This window comes from Hyperoodon ampullatus (assembly GCF_949752795.1).
Source record: "Hyperoodon ampullatus genome assembly, chromosome: 9".
NCBI classification, from domain to species: Eukaryota; Metazoa; Chordata; class Mammalia; order Artiodactyla; family Ziphiidae; genus Hyperoodon; species Hyperoodon ampullatus.
In genome coordinates this window covers 15,476,946-15,497,978 of record NC_136922.1, presented here as the reverse complement: position 1 = coordinate 15,497,978, position 21,033 = coordinate 15,476,946, and the positions used below count along the sequence as shown (strand labels likewise).

The following is a 21,033-nucleotide window of genomic DNA, read 5'->3' as shown; positions in this document are numbered from 1 at the left end:
GAATGCAGAGGGCTAAGCATAAATATAGTAGGAAAAGAACAAACTGGAAGAATTACACTTCCAAATATCTAGAGTTACTAAAAACTATAGTAATTAAAACAGTAAAGTATTGGTACAAGGGCAGAAAAATAGACCAATGGAACAGAGTCTAGAAACAGACACAAGCATATAGAGTTAGCTGATTTATGACAAAGGTTACATTGCATTGAAGAATGGGAAAGGATGGTATTTTCTCTTTATTTTAATATTTATTTATTTATTTACTTTGGCTGTGCTGGGTCTTAGTTGCAGCATGCAGGATCTTTTAGTTGTAGCCTGCGGACTTCTTAGTTGCAGCATGCATGCGGGATCTAGTTCCCTGACCAAGGATCGAACCTGGGCCCCCAGCATTGGGAGCTTGGAGTCTTACCCACTGGACTACCAGAGATGGTATTTTCAATGAAAGTTGCTGGGTCAATGGGATATTCATTTGGGAACAAAAAATTGTATCTTTACTCCTTGCCTCACACCATGTATAAAAACTGACTTCAAATATACTATATATCTAAATGTGAGAATTAAAGTTTTTAGAAGAAAACAGAGGAAAATATCTTCGTTATCTTGGGGAGGCACAATTTCTTAAACTAGACACCAAAAAAAAAAAAAAAAAAGTCTAACCATTAAGGTAAAAGGTGATAAATGGAACTACAGGAACTACATTGAAGTTAAGAACTTCTCTCGATCAAAAGTCATCACGATTAAGGGTGAAAAGGCAATCCACAGAATAAGATATTTACAGTACATTTTTCAAAAAGGATTTGTATCCTTACTACATAAACTTTTACAAGGCAATTAGAAAAAGGCAGATGGCCGGAAAAGAACAATAGGCAAATGATTTGGGCCCATGACTCACTAAAGAGCATATTTAAATGTTAAATGATAATAAACAACTGAGGTGTTCAACTTCTTTAAGTCATCAGAGAAATGCAAATTAAAACCACAGTATGATACTACTACACACCCACAAGAACAGCTTAGATGAAAAAGATACACAAACCAAGTGTTGACAAAAATGTGTAGCAACTACAACTCTAACTCACAACTGATAGAAGTATGAGTTGGTACAATCGCTTTGGAAAAAATTCTGCCGTAGATGCTAGTTATCTACTGCAGTGTCTACTGAAACAGAGCCTATGTATATGACCCAGCAACTCTGCCCTTAGGTATATACTTCACAGAATTGTGTGCATATGTTTACCAAATAAATAAATAAATAACAAGAATGTTCATAGCAGCACTATTCATGAAAGCCGAAAACTGGAAACAACCCAAATATCCATAAACAGTAGGATGGATAAATAACTGGTGGTAAATTCAGACAATGGAATACCATATAACAGTGAGAATTAATGAATGATTGCAATATGCAATAACATGGATGAATCTTACATTTGTAATATTGAGTGAAAGGAGACAGACACAAAAGAGAAAGGGAAAAAGAGAAATAATCTTCCTACTTTGATAGAAATCTTTCCATTTTGATTCCATTTATACAAAGTTCAAAGAACAAGTGTTAGAAATCAGCACAGTAATTATCCATTGGGGCAATTACTGGAAGGGAGCATGAGAGGGCATCTGGGATGCTGGTTATTTCCTGCTTGTTGATCTGGGTGCTGGCTGCACTGGAGTGCTTGTTTTGTGAAAATTCTTCATGTAGTACACTATACTTTGTATCATTTTGATGTGTATGTTGTACCAGAAAGAAAAGTTTGCTTAAAATAATGAAAACCGTTGCACAAAATAAGCTGGAAATATTTGGGTAAGAATTACAAGATTGAATGGAGATATCTGTGAGCAACATTGTTTATTGCATGCATAAGTCTTTACAAAAAGAAATTACACAGAAATGGAAGTAGAGCTATGAAGAATACATCAAAATGATGACTAATAAAGAGTACTGACACACTGCACAGCACATGAAACCATCAACAAGATGAAAAGACAACCTACTGAATGGGAGAATATATTTGCAAATGATATGACCGATAAGCAGTTATTATTTGAAATATATAAACAGCTCATACAACTCAATATCAAACAAACAACCCAATCAAAAAATAGGCAGAGGGCTTCCCTGGTGGCGCAGTGGTTGAGAGTCCGCCTGCCGATGCAGGGGACACGGGTTCGTGCCCCGGTCCGGGAAGATCCCACATGCCGTGGAGCAGCTGGGCCCGTGAGCCATGGCCGCTGAGCCTGCGCGTCCGGAGCCTGTGCTCCGCAACGGGAGAGGCCACAACAGTGAGAGGCCCGCGTACCGCAAAAAAAAAAATAGGGAGAAGAACTGAATAGACATTTTTCTAAAGAAGACATACAGATGGCCAACAGGCACATGGAAAGATGCTCAACATCATTAAGTCATCAGAGAATTGCAAATCAGAACCACAATGAGATATCACCGCACACCTCTCAGAATGGCTATCATCAAAAAGACCACAAATAACAAATGTTGGTGAAGATGTGGAGAAAAGAGAACCCTCTTACACTATTGGTGGGAATGCAAATTGGTGCAGCCACTGTGGAAAGCATTATGGAGGCTACTCAAAAAACTAAAATTAGAACTACCATATGATCCAGCAATCCCACTGCTGAATATATATCCCAAGAAAGTGAAAACACTAATTTGAAAAGATAACATGCACCCCAGTGTTCACAGCAGCATTATTTATAATAGCCAAGATGTGGAAGCAACCTAACTGTCCATCAACAGATGAATGGATAAAGAAAATGTGGTATGTGTGTATACACACACACACATACATATATAAAATGGAGTACTACTCAGCCATAGAGAAGAATGACATTTTGCCATTTGCAACAGCATGGATGGACCTGGTGGGTATTATGCTTAGTGAAATAAGTCAGAGAAAGACAAAAACTGTATGTTATCACTTATATGTGGAATATAAAAAATAAAACAAATATAACAAAACAGAAACAGACTCACAGATACAGAGAATAAACTAGTGGTTACCAGTAGGGAAAGGGTAGGGGGGAAGGGCAAGATAGGGGCAGGGATTTAAGAGGTACTATTTATTTTATACTATGTATAAAATAAATAAGCGGACTTCCCTGGTGGCGCAGTGGTCAAGAATCCTCCTGCCAATGCAGAGGACACAGGTTTGAGCCCTGGTCTGGGAAGATCCCAAGTGCTGCGGAGCAACTAAGCCCATGCACCACAACTACTGAGCCTGTGCTTTAGAGCCCACGAGCCACAACTGCTGAGCCCACGCGCCACAACTACTGAAGCCCACATGCCTAGAGCCCGTGCTCCACAACAAGAGAAGACACGGCAATGAGAAGCATGCACACCACACCGAAGAGTAGCCCCTGCTGGCCGCAACTACAGAAAGCCTGTGCACAGCAACAAAGACCCAACACAGCCAAAAATAAATAAATAAATAAGAAAGAAAGAAAGGTATCATTATTAAAAAAGTAATAAATAAAGTAAAATAAGTAAGCTACAAGGATATATTGTACAGCACAGGGAATATAACCAATATTTTATAATAACTTTAAAAGTAGTATAATCTATAAAAATTTTGAATCACTATATGATATACCTGAAACTAATACAATACTGTAAATCAACTATACCCCAATTTAAAAAAAAGTACTGGAACACTTAAATTTAGCCTTTTTTATTATATTTAATAGTTTGTTCAGAAGGGACACATCAGAATAGCTTAAAAGGCAGCATTACTTTTCATAAAAAATATGTGCAAATATTTCCAAGTGAAAAAAAGAAAAAAAAAAAAAAAAAAAAAATATTTCCAAGTGTACATGATTTGATTTTTTTCACTTTTCATATACAATAGTGGAATCTTATCCTCAAGGTTAAAAACATAACAAAAGCTTTAATTTCAAGTAAAATTTCCATTGACAATATAGAATTAAAAGTCTGTTTACTATTCACAAAATGCATGAAAGAGACAGTATTACTAGAGTGTGCTCGGGAAACAAGTCAAAGACTGTGGTCTTATACAGCCACAAATGGACCCAAGATTTTACAAAACTCTAGCCTTTAAAATGTAACTTTGATATTTCCTTCAACTAATAAAAAAAAAATAAAAGCAGTGCGTATTTCCTCTATTGAACAGAGGTATTCATCCATTTTCTGCAAGACTATTATATTCACTCTTTAGAGATATGATTTGTGGCCATTATAGGCAGGTATTACTGTAAAAATGAGATAACATTATAATCCTGGTTATGCTGTGCCCAACATGGGGAGAAATCTGTTCCACATCTATTAAAGACAGTATAACCCATAAGCATAAAAGACTATTATAACATCACAATACACTGTGACTCACTGAAATTCTGATATGTAGTATGGGGGTGGAGGGAGGAAAATAATGCTTTTAGTCAAGCAATTTGATATGATCACTAATGATATTCCTGCAGAAGTAGATAGAGACTTTATTTCTGATAGTATTTGAGAAGAAAAACAGAGATAAGACGTGCTGCCTTTAGACAGCCAAACATATTTGGGAATTTCACACATCTGTGCCAAAGGTGCAATATCATTCTCTGTCAACTTAAGACATTGCCTCAGTTGAGGACCTGAGTATTTTTCTCTAGAAGTACAACTTCATTCACTCCAGCGTGAAATACATGGGACTAGTCCACAGGACCAAAGCCTAAATATTACATACAATGCCTAGAAAATTGTTGGCACTCAGAAAAGGTTAAGTAAAAAATATTTTGGGGCTTAACATATGGATTTTTAAAAACATATACTTTCAATGTGTGTATTCCAAACCAACTTTTTTCCTTTGATATTGAGTTCACTTAGAATGTTTTGTCTCAATCAGTATATATATGTATATATATACATGTGTATTTATATACATATATATATATAAGCAGTTCACTTTTTAGATGTTTTTTGGAAGGTATTTAGAATTCAGTTAAAGATCACTTCACATAATGCTAAATTTTTAAAGAAAAACATAAACTTGTTTTAATCACCATGGTCTTATAAACATCAAAATTGATTTTTGTTCAAAATAACACAAATTTTATGTTAGATTTTAAATAGACCATACTTAAATATACTCTACACAATGACCATTTCTATAAACTAAGATAAATTAAAACTGCATTTTTCAACTAAAGATAGTGCCATATATTTTACTAGATCTTATTTGTGATCCTTGATTATTATATCAAAAAGTGATTTCTATAAACCACAGTAATCTTATCACTTCACTTCTCTGGGTCAGTGTTTCTAAAATGTATCAGCACAATTCTATAGCTTTTAAGTGAACCATTTCCTTTATTCTGAATTCTGGTTACATATCTGGTCACATATAGTAATACTACATTACTAAGTACTAACCAAATTTGCATTTCTAAAACGTTTTTTTGATGCATTTACCAAAGGGAGTTTTTAAAGGCATTTATTGGTAAGTACATTAATAATTATATTTCAACCTTTACTCACTGTGATCAGTTTAGCTCATGGGTATCAAGGTCAGTCAGAAATAGATTTTTCTATAGGATAATCATTCCTGCCTCACCTGCCTGCCCACAGAGGCTGTGTTGGGTGACACTTGCCCCAGTTGCACAGAGGTACACGTGTACCCACATGAATATTGTCAGCAGATCTGTCGTGGGGGACAGCAGCATAATATCATCAGATCCTGGACATTACTAAATTTTTTTCTTCACCATTTTGCACATTTTAGAAGTAAGCTACTCATTTTATAAATAAAGCCTAGAAACAATCTTAGTGCTTTTCTTTCAGTGGTTAAGAGGTTAAAAAAAATCAAAGATTTAAAAAAGTCTAATGGAAAAGAATGAGTGTTTCAAGTTTGAAGAAAATAGTCAATGCAGAAAATATTTGCATAGAATTACGTGGTGGGTAAAATTTGCCTTGCAGTCCTGGCTTAGAGCGACCTCCTGAGCCCAGTTTCAGGAAGCAAGTCTTCGCATAGCCTGTGGAGGCAAAGGGGAAACAGTGTTGATGCAACTGAATTCTCCTTAAGTCTACCTTATCTTTTTTGCAAATATGTTTGTGTACTGTTGGTTGCTTACATTTACTTAGGTGTATAGCATCACAATAAAAGTAGGGTAAAAACTTAATTTTGTACCTCATCATACTTTAATTGGATGTATTTTTAAAACAATAATTACTATTTCTTGAGTACTTACTATGTACAAGACACTGTTTTATTCCTGCACATGTACCCGTTAATTGTCGCAACTCTGTGAGGTATTATTATTTCTATTTTACAGGAAGAAACTAAAATGAAGACAGGATAAGTAAATTGCCCTAAGCTACCCAGCTGGAAAGTTGCAGAATCAGGGCCAGCACTCAAGTCTGTTGGTTCTAAAGCCCAGGCCCTGAAAACCACTCTGCTTCCCTATCTACAGGAACACTACCTGAATGATGCTTTTATGTGACATCAAAAATACTTCTATATAGTGTGGCAACTTCTTAAGTTCCAGTTTTGATATATGAGTTTTCACTCAACTCAGTTGGCCCTATATCTGTAGTCATAAACTACTGAAGCTGGAAGGACTTCACAGCTCAGTAATGAAATTCCTGGCCTCACCAAGCTGATGGGCTAAAATGTGGAACCCCTGATTTTCACTCTACTTAGTGTATTTCTTCCACAAAAATCTTCTCTGCCTGTCATCCTCACTGCCTGATTTTATCACTGGGGTTTGAGTGTTATTCTTTTCAACATTTTTATCAGGACCTGGAATACAGCAGAGAAGTCCTGTTTATCCAGATTTGCATATGGCACCCAGTGGGGTTACATAGTTAATATGCTGGATGATAGATTTAGTATTCAAAACAATGTCAATAAACTGGAACCAGGAAGCTGTAATCTAGCAGAAGAATATGTAGTTCTACATTAGGGCCAAAACCAATTATATAAATATAAATGGGGAGCCCAGCTAGACCACAGTTCATGTGAAAATGCCCAAGTGTTTAGTTGACCCTGCTCAGTAAAAGCAAAGATTTTGATGTGGCTATTATGAAAATAAACCCATTCTTAAGTTGCAGTAATGTAAATATCTTGATGAAATCAAGGTAGGTCATAGTTGACCCCATCTGGGGTTTTATGTCCCCTTCTTGACCAGGGAAGAATTAACAAATTTCATGTCTATGAGGAACAGTAAAGGGAACTGGAGGACTCTCACCCAGGATAGAGTCTGTTGGAAACATGAAAGCTGCTCTCAAATATTTAAGGACTGTGAAGAGAAGGCAACCAAAAGGATCTCAGTCCACTGGATGATTATTAGAGAAAGGGTGAATCTAGTTTGTAAGCACAGCTAACACTCGGAGACTTCAACTATGTAGCAAACTCCTTTTGCTGCTAGTTGGCTATGTCTAGAAATGTTCACACGAAAGCTCAGAAAACATCCTTAAGGATGGGGTAGGAGAGATTTCTGCATGGCCGAGAATGTGGGGCTAACTGATTTCTAGACATCTTTCAACTTTAAAATTCTTTGATCTTCTTTTGTTGGTCCCATTTTACTGAGTGATGGAGCCACAAAGTTCAGTAAGATACTGTAAGTTTCAGTCAAGTTTCCTAGGAAGAGTCTGATGCCCCAGTGGCAACAGAAATACACAGAATCAGTCTCTTTTTTAAGCCATCATCAGTCAGATGAAGAAAAGTCATGAGGTTCCTACTGCTTACATTCTATTTCTGAAGCTTATGAAACTCCTGGTTTAAAAATTCCCTCCATTCACCTTTCTCCTATCTCACTGGCCTTGGGTCTCTGGAAAAGAAGGTATGCGGAGGCTTAGGTATAAAATCAGGACCAATGTGTTGGCTGCTTCCAGTTGCTGATCACGCTTGTATGCCTGGGACAAAAGGTCCCCTCAGGTACTATGTCTTCAAGGGAGAACCCTTGTTTCCCATTTTCCCCTTTATATCAAGCCATCCTCTTGGTATTTCTAAAAAATTCTTTTCCCTGAATAGTTTTTATCAAATAGTTTTAATACTACAAGTATTATTCTATTTAATCCAAATTATTTTCTTTGAATGAACATAATGATCATACCTCATCTTGGACATCAAGTTCTTCTTCCATCAGCTCTGCTTCCATTAATTCAAGAGGATCTTTACAGTCTCGGATGAGGGTGATCTTGACAAAGAGAACACGGAGAATATTTATTGGAGGTGTAATAGCATTAACCCACCTGATACTTCACTGAAAACGATTTGAAGCTTTGCTGGTGCCTCTCATTTATAATCTACATACTTCAAAATCCTTTTCCACTTTCCTGTCCTTTTATATTTCCCACTTAGAATTCTCCCTATACCATTTTTTTTCACATTCAAGTGTGAACTAGTATAGTTCTCCATTGTCTAACCTCCTTTGAAGCTTTCTTCCCCAACCTCTGAAGTGTATGCCTCTTAACAAGTCACCCTGTCTGCCTAAATGATTCAGCAGTCAATAGTAGTTTTCTTTCAATGGCCAAGCTAAGCGCACTTGGTACAGCACTGAGCATGCGATGAATGCCCAGTGAAGGGCTCCTGAGTGATGGCCATAAACAGTCTCAAGTTGAATTTGAGGGGAATTAATGTTATTGGAAATGGAAACCAACATCTATGAACCAAGTAGTTGTTCAGGAAAGTTCTGCTTTTTAGCCATAGTATGTAATTTAATCTTCCACACAGAGGAAACCAGTAACAATCTGGACTTTGTCTTACGCATAAAGGGTATTCCCAAAGCCACTCTAAATGTATATTAAGGCAAGAGTGACATTTCAGAGGGCTTTTTAGCTACTTTTAATCTCACAAATAAATAACCCAGTTCTTGTTATATGATCTTGCTTTGTTGTTACCTGTGGGTTAGAGAACTTTAAGTTAGATTTTTTTTAAAAGGTTTATGAGTTTTCAAAGCTGAGCATCTTGCATGTAGCGCCTTTTTTTTTTTTTTTTTTTTTGTATTTAAGATCCACATCTTGGTATTTAGGACTAGTATATTCTCTAGCAGCATTAAGCAGAACAATCTTTCCACTAACAATAGGTAAAAAGCATAATGTATTATTGTTTTCCAACTTAGTTTCACTTCAAATATTAACTTCCAATCTACAGTAAGAATCTGCTTATCCCACTCTTAGAAAAAAGGGAAAGCAATTTAAAATATAGTTGTCTGTGTCACCAGAATAATTATTATTGTTGTTATTTTTATAGGCATTTGTTTTAGTTTCCCAAATTCACCGTGAGAAAGTCCATGAGAGATGAGGTTCTTGTACCAGGCAGTAGGCCCAGCCCAATGACCCACATCAGAATGCTCAACTCTCCTGGGTATTTTACAGGAGAAATGACAAAATAAGGAGGCCTGTGGAAAATCAGGGTCTATCCTGTTTTGTGAGGAATAAACTCTGGGCTGATTCATGGCTTTCATTTTTTTTTTTTTTTCTTTTTCAAAAATCACTTATGACCTAACAGATCCTATTTAAAGACATTGCTAGGGGATTCCCTGGTGGTCCAGTGGTTAGGACTCCATGCTTCCACTGCAGGGGGCATGGGTTTGATCCCTGGTCAGGGAACTAAGATCCCACAAGCCGTGCAGTGCAGCCAAAAAAGAAAAAATATATATATATATAGATAGATAGATAGATAGATAGATAGATAGATAATCAAGAGTTTCCAGACTGCTGAGAATTTAAATGGCATTTTAAAAAAATTTTATTTATTTTTGGCTGCATTGGGTCTTCCTTGCTGCGCACGGGCTTTCTCTAGTTGCGGCAAATGGGGGCTACACTTCGTTGCGGTGGGCGGGCTTCTCATCGCGGTGGCTTCTCTTGTTGTGGAGCACGGGCTCTAGGCGGGTGGGTTTCAGTAGCTGTGGCACGCAGGCTCAGTAGCTGTGGCTCGCGGGCTTTAGAGAACAGGCTCAGTAGTTGTGGAGCACAGGCTTAGTTGCTCCGCAACATGTGGAATCTTCCCGGACCAGGGCTCGAACCCATGTCCACTGCATTGGCAGGCGGATTCTTAACCACTGCACCACCAGGAAAGCCCTAAATTGCATTTTATACACAAATCACAGAAGATCCAAGATTCGGTGCCTATATTCTAAAAAGTCACTACGGCTAATGCCTACTTTTATTAGTAAACCCATACATTGTAGAACTAACATTGTACTACCTAATACCAGGTGTTTTCCTATAAACTCTCACATTTAGTCTTCATATGTACCCAGCAAGGTAAATGTTTTTACTCCCATTTTACTAACGAGAAAACTAAGGCTCTGAAAAGTTAAGTAGATGCCTTAAAATCCCACCGGGCTGGGATTCAAACCTAGATTTGTGGAATTTTTGCCATTTACAGAAATCATGGTAGTTTAGGAAAGATACATATGTAGAAAGATTCACTGTTTACCGTTTCTAAAATGGAATCTTGAACCTCTTGGGATTTCACCTGGTTCTGGAGATGGAGGACAGCATCGTGGACAGTCAAAAAGAATATGTCCTTTCTGATGTTATCATTAAAGAAACCACATTTCTCCAGCTTTTCTATCACATGATCTTCAAAAGAACGAGATAATGTTTCGTTAGTCTCTAGGAAAAGCTATTTTTACAACATCAACCAGTGCTAAGTTTTTGTACCTCCTCCTTTTAATTCTTTTTTCTCATTTCCAAAATGTGATCCTGCTCTAGACAGTTTCTTTTCCAGTAGCGCATGGAATGGTGATACCATAACTGGTTGTAGTAGATGGTGGTGTTTCCCAGCCACGTCCCTTTTTCCTATCCTCCAGCTACTATGAGTCTGGCTGCTGTTCACAGCTGTGCCGTTCTCTGGAGAACTTTCTTTGGCCAGTGGGAGCTGTCTCACCTGAAAAGGCCTGGGAGGTTACAACCCCTCCCTCGGGTGGCCTGCAGCCACAGACTGACTGATCCAGAGGTAAAAGGGCCGGCCAGCCCCCTTCCCCTCAAGGAAGGGTAACCATCTGTTGCTTTTCTTGGTGTGTGTTCCCTGTGAAGTCAGACTAAGTAGATTCTGAAGCCATGTCTTCGTCTCCTCCCCGTGCCCTATCCTGTTCCCCGCACACCTTCATGAATTTTCCACTGTACTCTCTCAATAAATCACTTATGCAAGAATCCTTATCTCAGGCTCTGCTTCTATTTATTTATTTATTTATTTATTTGCGGTACGCGGGCCTCTCACTGTTGTGGCCTCTCCCGTTGTGAAGCACAGGCTCCGGACGCGCAGGCTCAGCAGCCATGGCTCACGGGCCCAGCCGCTCCGCGGCATGTGGGATCCTCCCGGACCGGGGCACGAACCCGTGTCCCCTGCATCGGCAGGCAGACGCTCAACCACTGCGCCACCAGGGAAGCCCAGGCTCTGCTTCTAGAGAACTCAGCCTAAGCACTAGTATTTTCCTACACACACTTGTACATACACAGACACAGACTCATACCCTGGAAGTTCCTCTAGTTCTAAGGGGTCTAAGTCACCTCTAGCTCTGCTCTCCCCAGGACAGTTTTTCTTCACTGATCCTGCACTGCTGTCAGGACATAGGTTTCCATGCATTACCAGCTCTGTGGCACAAACTGGAAGTGATCTTTCTAGGTTCAAAAAGACCTTCAGAGTGATTATTGAATGGGTAGAGTTTCTGTTTGTGGCAATGAAATTTTTGAAAATAGATAGCTGTGATAAACTTTGGGGCACATGTATCTTTTTGAATTAGTGTTTTCATTTTTTTCCAGATATATACCCAGGAGTAGAATTGTTGGATCCTATGGTACTTCTATTTTTAGTTTTTTGAGAAACCTGCATACTGTTTTCCACAGTGGCTGCACCGATTTACATTCCCAACAACAGTGTACAAGGGGGCCCTTTTCTCCACATCCTTACCAACATTTTTAATTGTAGACTTTTTAATGATAGAAATTCTGACAGATGTGAGGTGGTATCTCATTGTTGTTTTGATTTGCATTTCTCTAATAATTAGCAATGTTGAGCATGTTTTCATGTGCCTGTTAGCCATCTGTATGTCTTCTTTAGAAAAATGTCTGTTCAGGTCTTTTGCCCACTTTTTTATTGGGTTGTTTGGCTTTTTGATATTGAGTTGTATGAGGTGTCTGTATGCTTTTTTGCATCTTTTTTTTATTGAAGTATAGTTGATTTACAATGTTGTGTTAATTTCTGCTGTAAAGTGATTCAGTTATACATATATATATTATTTATATTCTTTTCCATTATGGTTTATCACAGAATAATGAATATAGTTCTCTGTGCTATATAGTAGGACCTTGTTGTTTATCCATTCTCTATATAATAGTTTGCATCTGCTAATCCCAAACTCCCAATCCATCCCTCCCTCACCCTCTTTCCCCCTTGGCAACCACAAGTCTGCTCTCTATGTCTGTGAGTTTGTTTCTGTTTTGTAGATAAGTTCATTTGTGTCATATTTTAGATTCTGCATATAAGTGATATTATATGGTATTTATCTTTCTCTTTCTGACTTACTTCAATTAGCATGATAATCTGTAAATCTATCTGTGTTGCTGCAAATGGCATTATTTCATTCTTTTTCATGGCTGAGTAGTATTTCATTGAATATATGTACCACATCTTCTTTATCCATTCATCTGTAAATGGACGTTTAGGTTGTTTCCATGTCTTGGCTATTGTGAATGGTGCTGCTATGAACATAGGGGTGCATGTATCTTTTTGAATTATAGTTTTGTCCAGATATATGCCCAGGAGTGGGATTGCTGGGTCATACGGCAACTCTAGTTTTTTGAGGAACCTCCATACTGTTTTCCATAGTGGCTGCACCAACTTACATTCTCACCAACAGTGTAGGAGAGTTCCTTTTCCATAGCCTCTCCAGCATTTGTTATTTGTAGCTGTCTGTATATTTTGGATATTAACCCCTTGTCAGTCACATCATTTGCAAATATTTTCTCCCATTTGGTAGGTTGTCTCTTCATTTTGTTGATGGTTTCCTTTGCTGTGCAAAAGCTTTTAAGTTTAACTAGGTCCTATTTTATTTACAATAGCATGGAAGAAACCCAAGTGCCCATCAACAGATGATTAGATTAAGATGTGTCATACACATCAGTGTAAAGCAACTATAGTCCAATAAAAAAAAAAAGATGTGGCATATATGAAATGAAATATAACTCAGCCATAAAAAAGAATGAAATTCTGCCACTTGCAGCAACATGAATGGAACTAGGGAATATTATGTTTAGTGAAATAAGTCAGACAGAGAAAGACAAATGCTTTATGATATCACTTGTATGTGGAATCTTAAAAAAATGCAAATGAATGTATACGCAAAACAGAAACAGACCCACAGATATAGAAAACAAACTTGTGGTTACCAAAAGGGAGGGGGAAGGGAGGAGGGACACATTAGGAGTATGAGATTAATCTATTTTATACAAGCTACTATGTGTAAAATAGATAAGCAACAAGGGCATACTGTATAGCACAGGGAATTATAGCCATTATCTTGTAATAACTTATAATGGAGTATAATCGGCAAAAATACTAAATCACTATGCTATATACCTGAAACTAATAAAATGTTGTAAATTAACTAAACTTGAATTAAAAAAGAAATATTTTTAAAACTCAAAAATTAACAACAACAAAAAATGTGCAGTAAATGTAAAATACACACTGGATCTCAAAGATGTGAACAGAAGCAAGCAGTGCAAAATATCTCAGTAATAAATTTTATACTGACCAAAAAAAAAAAAAAAAACAAAGGAAAGAAAGAAAAGACAGTTGTGATGATTCCACAACATGGTGAATTACTTAATGCCACTGAATTAATTGTACACTTGAATGTGACTAAAATGGCAAATTTTATGTTATACATCTTTTACCACAATAAAAATTGTTTTTGAAAAAAAGGCCTTTGGACATCATGTACTCACATTCCAAGGTAGGAGAAAGGGCTTAAGGGAAAGTCTTATAGATAGATATGTACGTATATGCATTTACCTTGAAGTGATGCAAAGTACACATTTACATCAATTCTGTGGAATTCTTTGACAATCTAAAAATTTAAAAAGGAGAATTTGTAACAATGAGTAACTTTATCTGCCCATAATTCAGTAGCATTCAATTACTTGCTCGGGAGAAACTTCCAACACTTTCATGGTGAATCAGGAGTTTGAAGCAAGTTCATTATTGGAAATTGGAAAACCATAGAGGTTTTCAACATACAGTGATGATGATTAGGATGAAAAGACCATATCTCAAGAGGTGGCAACATCCAGCACTCAACAGCACTGGATAGCACAGAAGTGCTCCATAAATATTTGTGGAAGGAAAGAAAGAAAGGAGTACAGAAGGCTTCCTAATGCAGCCTCTGCTGGTTGGAAAGAAGACTATGAGTTTATATCTTTGAGTGGAAGCGATACAGGTATGGATTTGTGGCCACCAGATGCCAAATGTAAAAACTGACCTCTGTATTTTGACTGTAGCAGTGTCAATATTCTGATTGTGATTTTGTACTATAGTTTTGCAAGATGTTAGCACTGAAAGAAACTCGGTAAGGGATACAGAGGATCTCTCTGTATTATTTCTTACAACTTCATGGGGATCTACAGTTATCTCAAAATGAAAAGTTTAAAAGAATCAAGACACAAGACCTATGGACAATAATAAAACAGAACTTGAAGTTTCTGGGGAAAAAAGATCAAGACATCTATGCAAGTATAAAGTTTGGAGTTTTCACAATTGTCATTATAGCACTTGAAAGCAACTATTTGTTAGGTGCAGAAAATATTCTGGCATTAAATATCTTGACTTTTCCTCAAAGTAATTCATTAAATCCTTTGGTCAACACAATCTATGATGGATCTGAGCCAATGCCTAGAGTGAAATGCACAAAGAAGAACAAGAGTGTGTTCTCAAATGAGCCAATAACCAGGTCTGCTAAGACCTGGAATAGAACCTATCAGCATATTCTCGCACTCTTGTCAATCACTCTTCTACCTGACCTGCCTAGTACCTGCACCCTGGAATCATTTCCTCCCCTTGCAGAGGTACCAAGAAGCCCCAGCTAAGCTAAACCTCAGTTGAGGGTAGTTTGATATTATTATACCTGATTGTTGCTCCCTTGAACCTGCCTACTTTTCTGCCCAATCCTCTTGATACCTACCTTCCTGAAGCTTCACCTAAACTTGACACTCCCAGTCAAGTTGACATCCGGTTAGTCTGCTTTGGAGGACTTAATGCAATTGTTATTTGAAAGATTACTTAACATTTGCCTTGCCCCTTAGACTGCTTAGTCCCATGAGGGTAGGGACTATGGCTATTTCACAATTAGCTTCTTGTGCCTGGCCAAGTGGTTGGCACACGTGTGGCACTGCACACCTATGTGTTAGAAGAATCATTGAAGTTGAGCTTGCATACCTGGTTTCTGATATGAATGTTTCTGTCCTGCATGCTCCTCAACTCTTTGACTTCCTAGATGCCTGACCTGCTTCCTGCTGATCTAACCTTGATAATGCCTGGCTTTTCCAGTCCTACCATGTTTCTCATTCTGCTGCTCTTTGCATAACAAATAAAAACATAATACTGAACACAAGCTTTTGCCCATTTTTCTTTCTTTTCATATTCCATGTCATATATATTCTCAGAAAAATAAAACATAATAAATGTTAATATTTGCTGACGTGTGACTATGTGCCAGACACCCTTCACTTTTCTCATTTAATCCTCATCACAACCCTGTGAAGTAGGTACCATCATTATCCCCACATTACAGATGGAGAAACTGAGGTACAGACAGATTAAGCAACTTGCCCAAAGTCACACCACTAGTAAGTGGTAGGGCCAGGATTCAACCCCAGGTAGTCCCGCTCCACAGCCTGTGCTTTAAAGTAATACACTCTATTGCAAAAGCATTCCCCTAGAAAAATTACAGAGCCCATGCAATCAATCATCCTTTTGCAAGACCAGGAAACCCATATCATTTTACTATTGCCAAAGCTCCAAATATGTAACTCAAAACACCGGAACCTTACCACACGCAATGATCTCACTCCAACAACATCCAGGAAAGAGACAGCTCCACAGTCAAGCACGAGGCTATGGATTGGCACTTTAGGAACATTCACTTTGACTGGAAGCTCAGCATTCCAATCCACTTGAATCTCTATTTCCTTGGTTGGAATATCAAATTCTTCTGGATTTTCAATGTCTTCATCAGGCTCAAAAGCATTATTCAATGAACCAGCATCACTTATAATGCCATTCTAAACAAAGAAAACACTGCCAACTCAATTACTAATGATTTGGGATGTCTTTCAACAATTAATCTAAAATGACTTAAAAGTTCTACAAACTGCTTCTTGGTAAGCAAAATATCAAGAGGATAAACTCTTAGGGAATAAGGTTTACCTCAGTCCAAATTCTGATGTTCTCTAGAAAGAAAAATGGAAGAACAGTGGAGAGAGGAAATGCTTGATTTCTGGAAGATTGTAGAACTTAGCTAAGAGATACATTGACAAGAGAGTTTGAATAAAAGGTTAACTACTGTAGCTCTAAAAGGTTATGAACTTTGCTGTGAGTAATTTTCTGTGCCTTCTGTTGTGAGTAACTTTCTGGCATTGAATTAGCACTTGTTTTGTTCCTTTCAGTAAAAATAAGGTTTATTTCATGATAGAAAAAAAAATCTCACCCTTTGTTTCCAAGGAGCCCTGCTGATTTCATTTTATTCTCTCCCCTTCCCTCTCTCCTAAAAGAACAACTTAGCTGTTCTCCATCATACTTATGTCATCTGCTTGTACACATCTGGGTACCAAAGAGGGTATATTTAATTTTAGACAGTCTAACTGCTTTTATTTCACCTGAGAAACGAGAGAATTTCAGAGGGGAAAGAATGATGTTGCCTCACCTTTGTTGCTCTTAATTGCCCTTTCTTGATGAGTTTCTGTATTTTCCTCAGCGCTTTCAACCTCTTATTATACACTCTAATGGCATCAAATCCAACCTTTGGAAAAAAATGTCAAGTTAGTTAAAATGTCTGGTTCCTAATGCTCATTAATGGCAATTTTTATCTGGAAAGGCTATTTCTCAAGTGGTATTATTCGCTGATGTATCCTGCCAGAAAAGAAATTCTGAGGTCCGATGGAGGTCTCCACTACCGAGCCACCCTAACCCACCCACCCAGAGATTCAGGGAAGGCAGTAGCATATTGAAGACTCCAAGACAATAAAAAAAAAAAAAAAAAAAAGAAAAAAAAAGAAAAAAAGAACCTTTTTAGCTTTAAGTCTGTGTTTTCCAAATTTGCCTGATATGACAAAGCCCTTGTTGTTGCAAAGTCTATGAACACTCCTTTGAACTTCAGGAAAACACTGACCTAGAGGCAAACTCCAACTTCGAAGCATAGCATGGAATTCAAGACCAGAATTTCCTGCTTATCTATTCCACTTATACTTTTTACCCTTTATTCCAATTGCCCCTCCCCCACCCCCTGCCCAATTCACATTCCCACATTTTCCTCTCAGCTCATATAGTTCCCAAACACCTGCCATAATCTCCTTCCTTCTGCCTAACCGCCACACAAAGCCTGATCAGTCCACCTAACTTGGATCACTCACTTCCATGAAATCTTAACACTTACTGTCTATACTACTTACTTGGAACTTACTCAAAGTCTGCCTGGAGACATCTCTAGTGGTTTTGTCCAGCATAGTTATTGCTACCTGAATTTTAACATATGTGTTATTATTGTTTGTTCCTATTCCCAAATAGATTGAAAGTTATTTGGGGGCAAGGATGTTATAATTCTTAATGCCCTGTACAAAGGGAACAGGGTATAGGACCTTATGCCCATGTTTGAGCCCCTTAAATACCTGTAGAATGAATGAAGTCTCAAAGGAAGTTAGAAACTAGATTTCTAGGGATAAAATACTTACTGTGGACTTGATACATTTTTTTAAACCATCAACATTCCCGTAAAAAATAGGACTAGAAAATCTCAGAATCTTCACTCCTTCAGGTTCTTCAATCTAGCATTAAAAAAAAAATTTTTTTTTCTGAGGTTAAACCATTTCATGCCTTAAATACTCAGTTAAGTTTTTGGCTATTCAGCTAGGAGCTGACTGACAGTTGCTCAGAGAAGCTGGGCAGCAGTCCTCAATTTTCCTCTAACAAGAGTTTGTTCTTTTTCTAGTTCCTTTGGGTGTAAAGTTAGATTGTTTATTTGAGATTTTTCTTGTTTCCTGTGGTAGGCCTGAATTGCTATGAACTTCCCTCTTAGAACTTCTTTTGCTGCATCCCATAGATTTTGGAATGTTGTATTTCCATTTTCACTTGTCTTAAGGTAATTTTTTATTTCCCCTTTGATTTCTTCATTGACCCATTGTTTGTTCATAGCATGTTGTTTAATCTCTATGTATTTGTCATTTTTTTCAGTTTTCTTCTTGTAATTGATTTCTAGTTTAACATCATAGTGGTCAGAAAAGATGTTTAGTATGATTTCAATGTTCTTAAATGGGTTGGACTTGTTTTGTGACCTAGCCTAACATATTATCTATCCTGGAGAATGTTTCATGTGCACTTGGGAAGAATGTGTATTCTGCTGCTTTTGGATGGAATTTTTACACTTTAAGTTTAAAGAAATCCCTTTAACATTTTTGTAAAGCCGGTTTAGTGGTGATTAACTCCTTTAGCTTTTGCTTGTCTGGAAAACACTTTATCTCTTCTTCAATTCTGAATGACAACCTTGCCAGGTAGAGTTTTCTTGGTTGGAAGTTTTGTCCTTTCAGCACTCTGAATATATTATGCAACTTCCTTCTGGCCTGCAAAGTTTCTGCTAAAAAATCAGCTGATAATCTTATGGGGGTTCCTCTATATGGAACAAGTTATTTTTCTCTTGCTGTCTTTAAGATTCTCTATCTTTAACTTTTGACATTTTATTTATAATGTCTTGATATAGATCTCTTTGGGTTCATCTTATTTAGAAATCTCTGTATTTCCTGGACCTGAATGTTTCCTTCCCCAGTTTAGGGACATTTTCAGCCATTATTTCTTCAAACAGGTTCTCTGCCCCTTTCTGTCTCTCTCTTTTCCTTCTGGGACTCCTAAATGTGAATGTTATTCTGCTTGGTGTTGTCCCATAGGTCCCTTAAGCCATCCTCACTTTTTAAAATTCTTTTTTCTTTTTGCTGTTCTGCTTGGGTCAGTTCCAGTGTCCTGTCTTCTAGGTTGCTGATCCATTCTTCTGCTTCATCTAGTCTGCTGTTGAACCCCTCTAGTGTATTTTTCAGTTCAGTTAGTGTATTCTTCAGCTCTTGACTTTTGTTAGGTACTTTCTTATTATATTTTCTATCTCTTTGTTGAAGTACTCACTGTGGTCATCCATTCTTCTCCAGAATTCACTGAGTACCTTTATAACCATACTTTGAACACTTTATCAGGTACATTACTTACCTCTGTTTCACTGAAGTCTCTTTCTGAAATTTTTTCTTGTACTTTCATTTGGAACATATTCCTCTGTTTCTTCCTCATTTTGCTTGATTCTCTGTGTTTGTTTCTATGTGTTAGGCAAAATGGCTACCTATTCTAGTCTTCTAGTCTTGAAGGAGTGGCATATGTAGGAGATGAACCTTATTGTTCAAACTTGCCCTAGCTCTTAGGTGTCTCTCAAACCTTTGTGCTTGTCTAATTAGCCTGGTTTATTTTTTAAATTATTTATTTATTTATTCTTTGGCTGCATTGGGTCTTTGTTGCTGCGCGCAGGCTTTCTCTAGTTGCGGCAAGTGGGGGCTATCTTCATCGTGGTGCACAGGCTTCTCATTGCGGTGGCTTCTCTTGTTGCGAAGCACGGGCTCTAGGCGCATGGGCTTCAGTAGCTGCGGCATGTGGGCTCAGTAGTTGTGGCTTGTGGGCTCAGTAATTGTGGCTCATGGGCTCTAAAGCGCAGGCTCAGTAGTTGTGGCGCATGGGCTTAGTTGCTCCACGCCATCTGGAATCTTCCTGGACCAGGGCTCGAACCCGTGTCCCCTGCATTGGCAAGTGCATTCTTAACCATTGTGCCACCAGGGAAGTCCCTAGCCTGGTTTAGGTCTGATAGGCCCCAGTTGTTGAGGGTGTGCCAAGACCTGTCAGTGTTCCAAGGGGAGGGATCTCATTCAGCATCTAGTTTCAGGCTGATTGGAAGCCAGATCCTCAGGCAGCAGCTTTTAAAGTATGCAAATATATACAGTTTTGTGGAACCACAATTACTGATCTCAGGAGACTTGGAGGTGTCTCCTGGGTGATGGTTGCAAAAATTGGAGCGTCAGATGAACTCTTTTCTGGGAGGTACCACAAGCTGTGGTGAGGCCGAGGGAGGGTGTGAGAATGATGTCTCCCTGCCTACACTGCCTGAGAGCATTTCTGTAGCCTCTATACGCGTGGCAAACCTGAAGCCTGACACTCAGGTTAAAGCTCTAGGGTAAGTAAATGGGCCTTTTTCACAGGTGGACTGGGGTATGTTTTGTCTGCTATCTCTGTAGTACCCTGGGTGTGGTAGCCTGCCCAGAACTATCTTTCCAACTGTTACAGTCCTGTGGGGCCCAGGCATGCAAGACCCTTGGGCCGCCAGGGCCAGACAACCAAGGGGGGTTCCTTGTGTGGACTGTGCTCACCTACCAGCTTTAGCATGGCTGCAGGAGAGTGCTGAGGGTGGGGCATGCTGCAGCTTTAGCGACGCAAGAGAAGAGTGCTGGGAGCGGAGCAGACCTGTGGCTTTATTGAGGTTGTGCCTGGCTGCACCCGCCTACACTAGCAAGGTACAGGGAGAGCGCAAAAATGACACGTGCCAGTGCCTCCATCCCTGAAGCAAGTCCCAAGTGGTCCTTGCCCCTCTGGCAGATGCTTTAAGATTAGCAAATGAATCTCCTTCACATATAGTCCAGGGACTTTCAAACTGCTGCCTTCGTGCTGGGTCCCAGGATGAGTGAGCCCACATGTGAGCCCCTCCAAAGGAGTATCTCACATTCCTACAGTCCCCTCGGGGCCCCTGAATGTAAGCCCTATTTGTTTCCAAAACCAGACATTTTGG

General features: G+C 38.5%; 1 protein-coding gene across 1 annotated transcript in view; it reads right to left on the bottom strand.

Annotated features, from left to right (window-relative positions):
- Nucleotides 1-5,955: 5,955 nt before the first annotated feature.
- SLC26A4 (solute carrier family 26 member 4) overlaps nt 5,956-21,033 on the bottom strand; it is a gene marked incomplete at both ends in the record, with an annotated part of 50,074 nt that continues 34,996 nt past the window's right edge. Inside the window, 7 exons of the mRNA XM_079710963.1 lie at nt 5,956-5,979; nt 8,062-8,145; nt 10,392-10,537; nt 13,974-14,028; nt 16,007-16,237; nt 16,879-16,974; nt 17,903-17,995. Of these exons, the coding sequence (XP_079567089.1) occupies nt 5,956-5,979; nt 8,062-8,145; nt 10,392-10,537; nt 13,974-14,028; nt 16,007-16,237; nt 16,879-16,974; nt 17,903-17,995 (729 nt within the window). The remainder of the gene's footprint in view (nt 5,980-8,061; nt 8,146-10,391; nt 10,538-13,973; nt 14,029-16,006; nt 16,238-16,878; nt 16,975-17,902; nt 17,996-21,033) is intronic.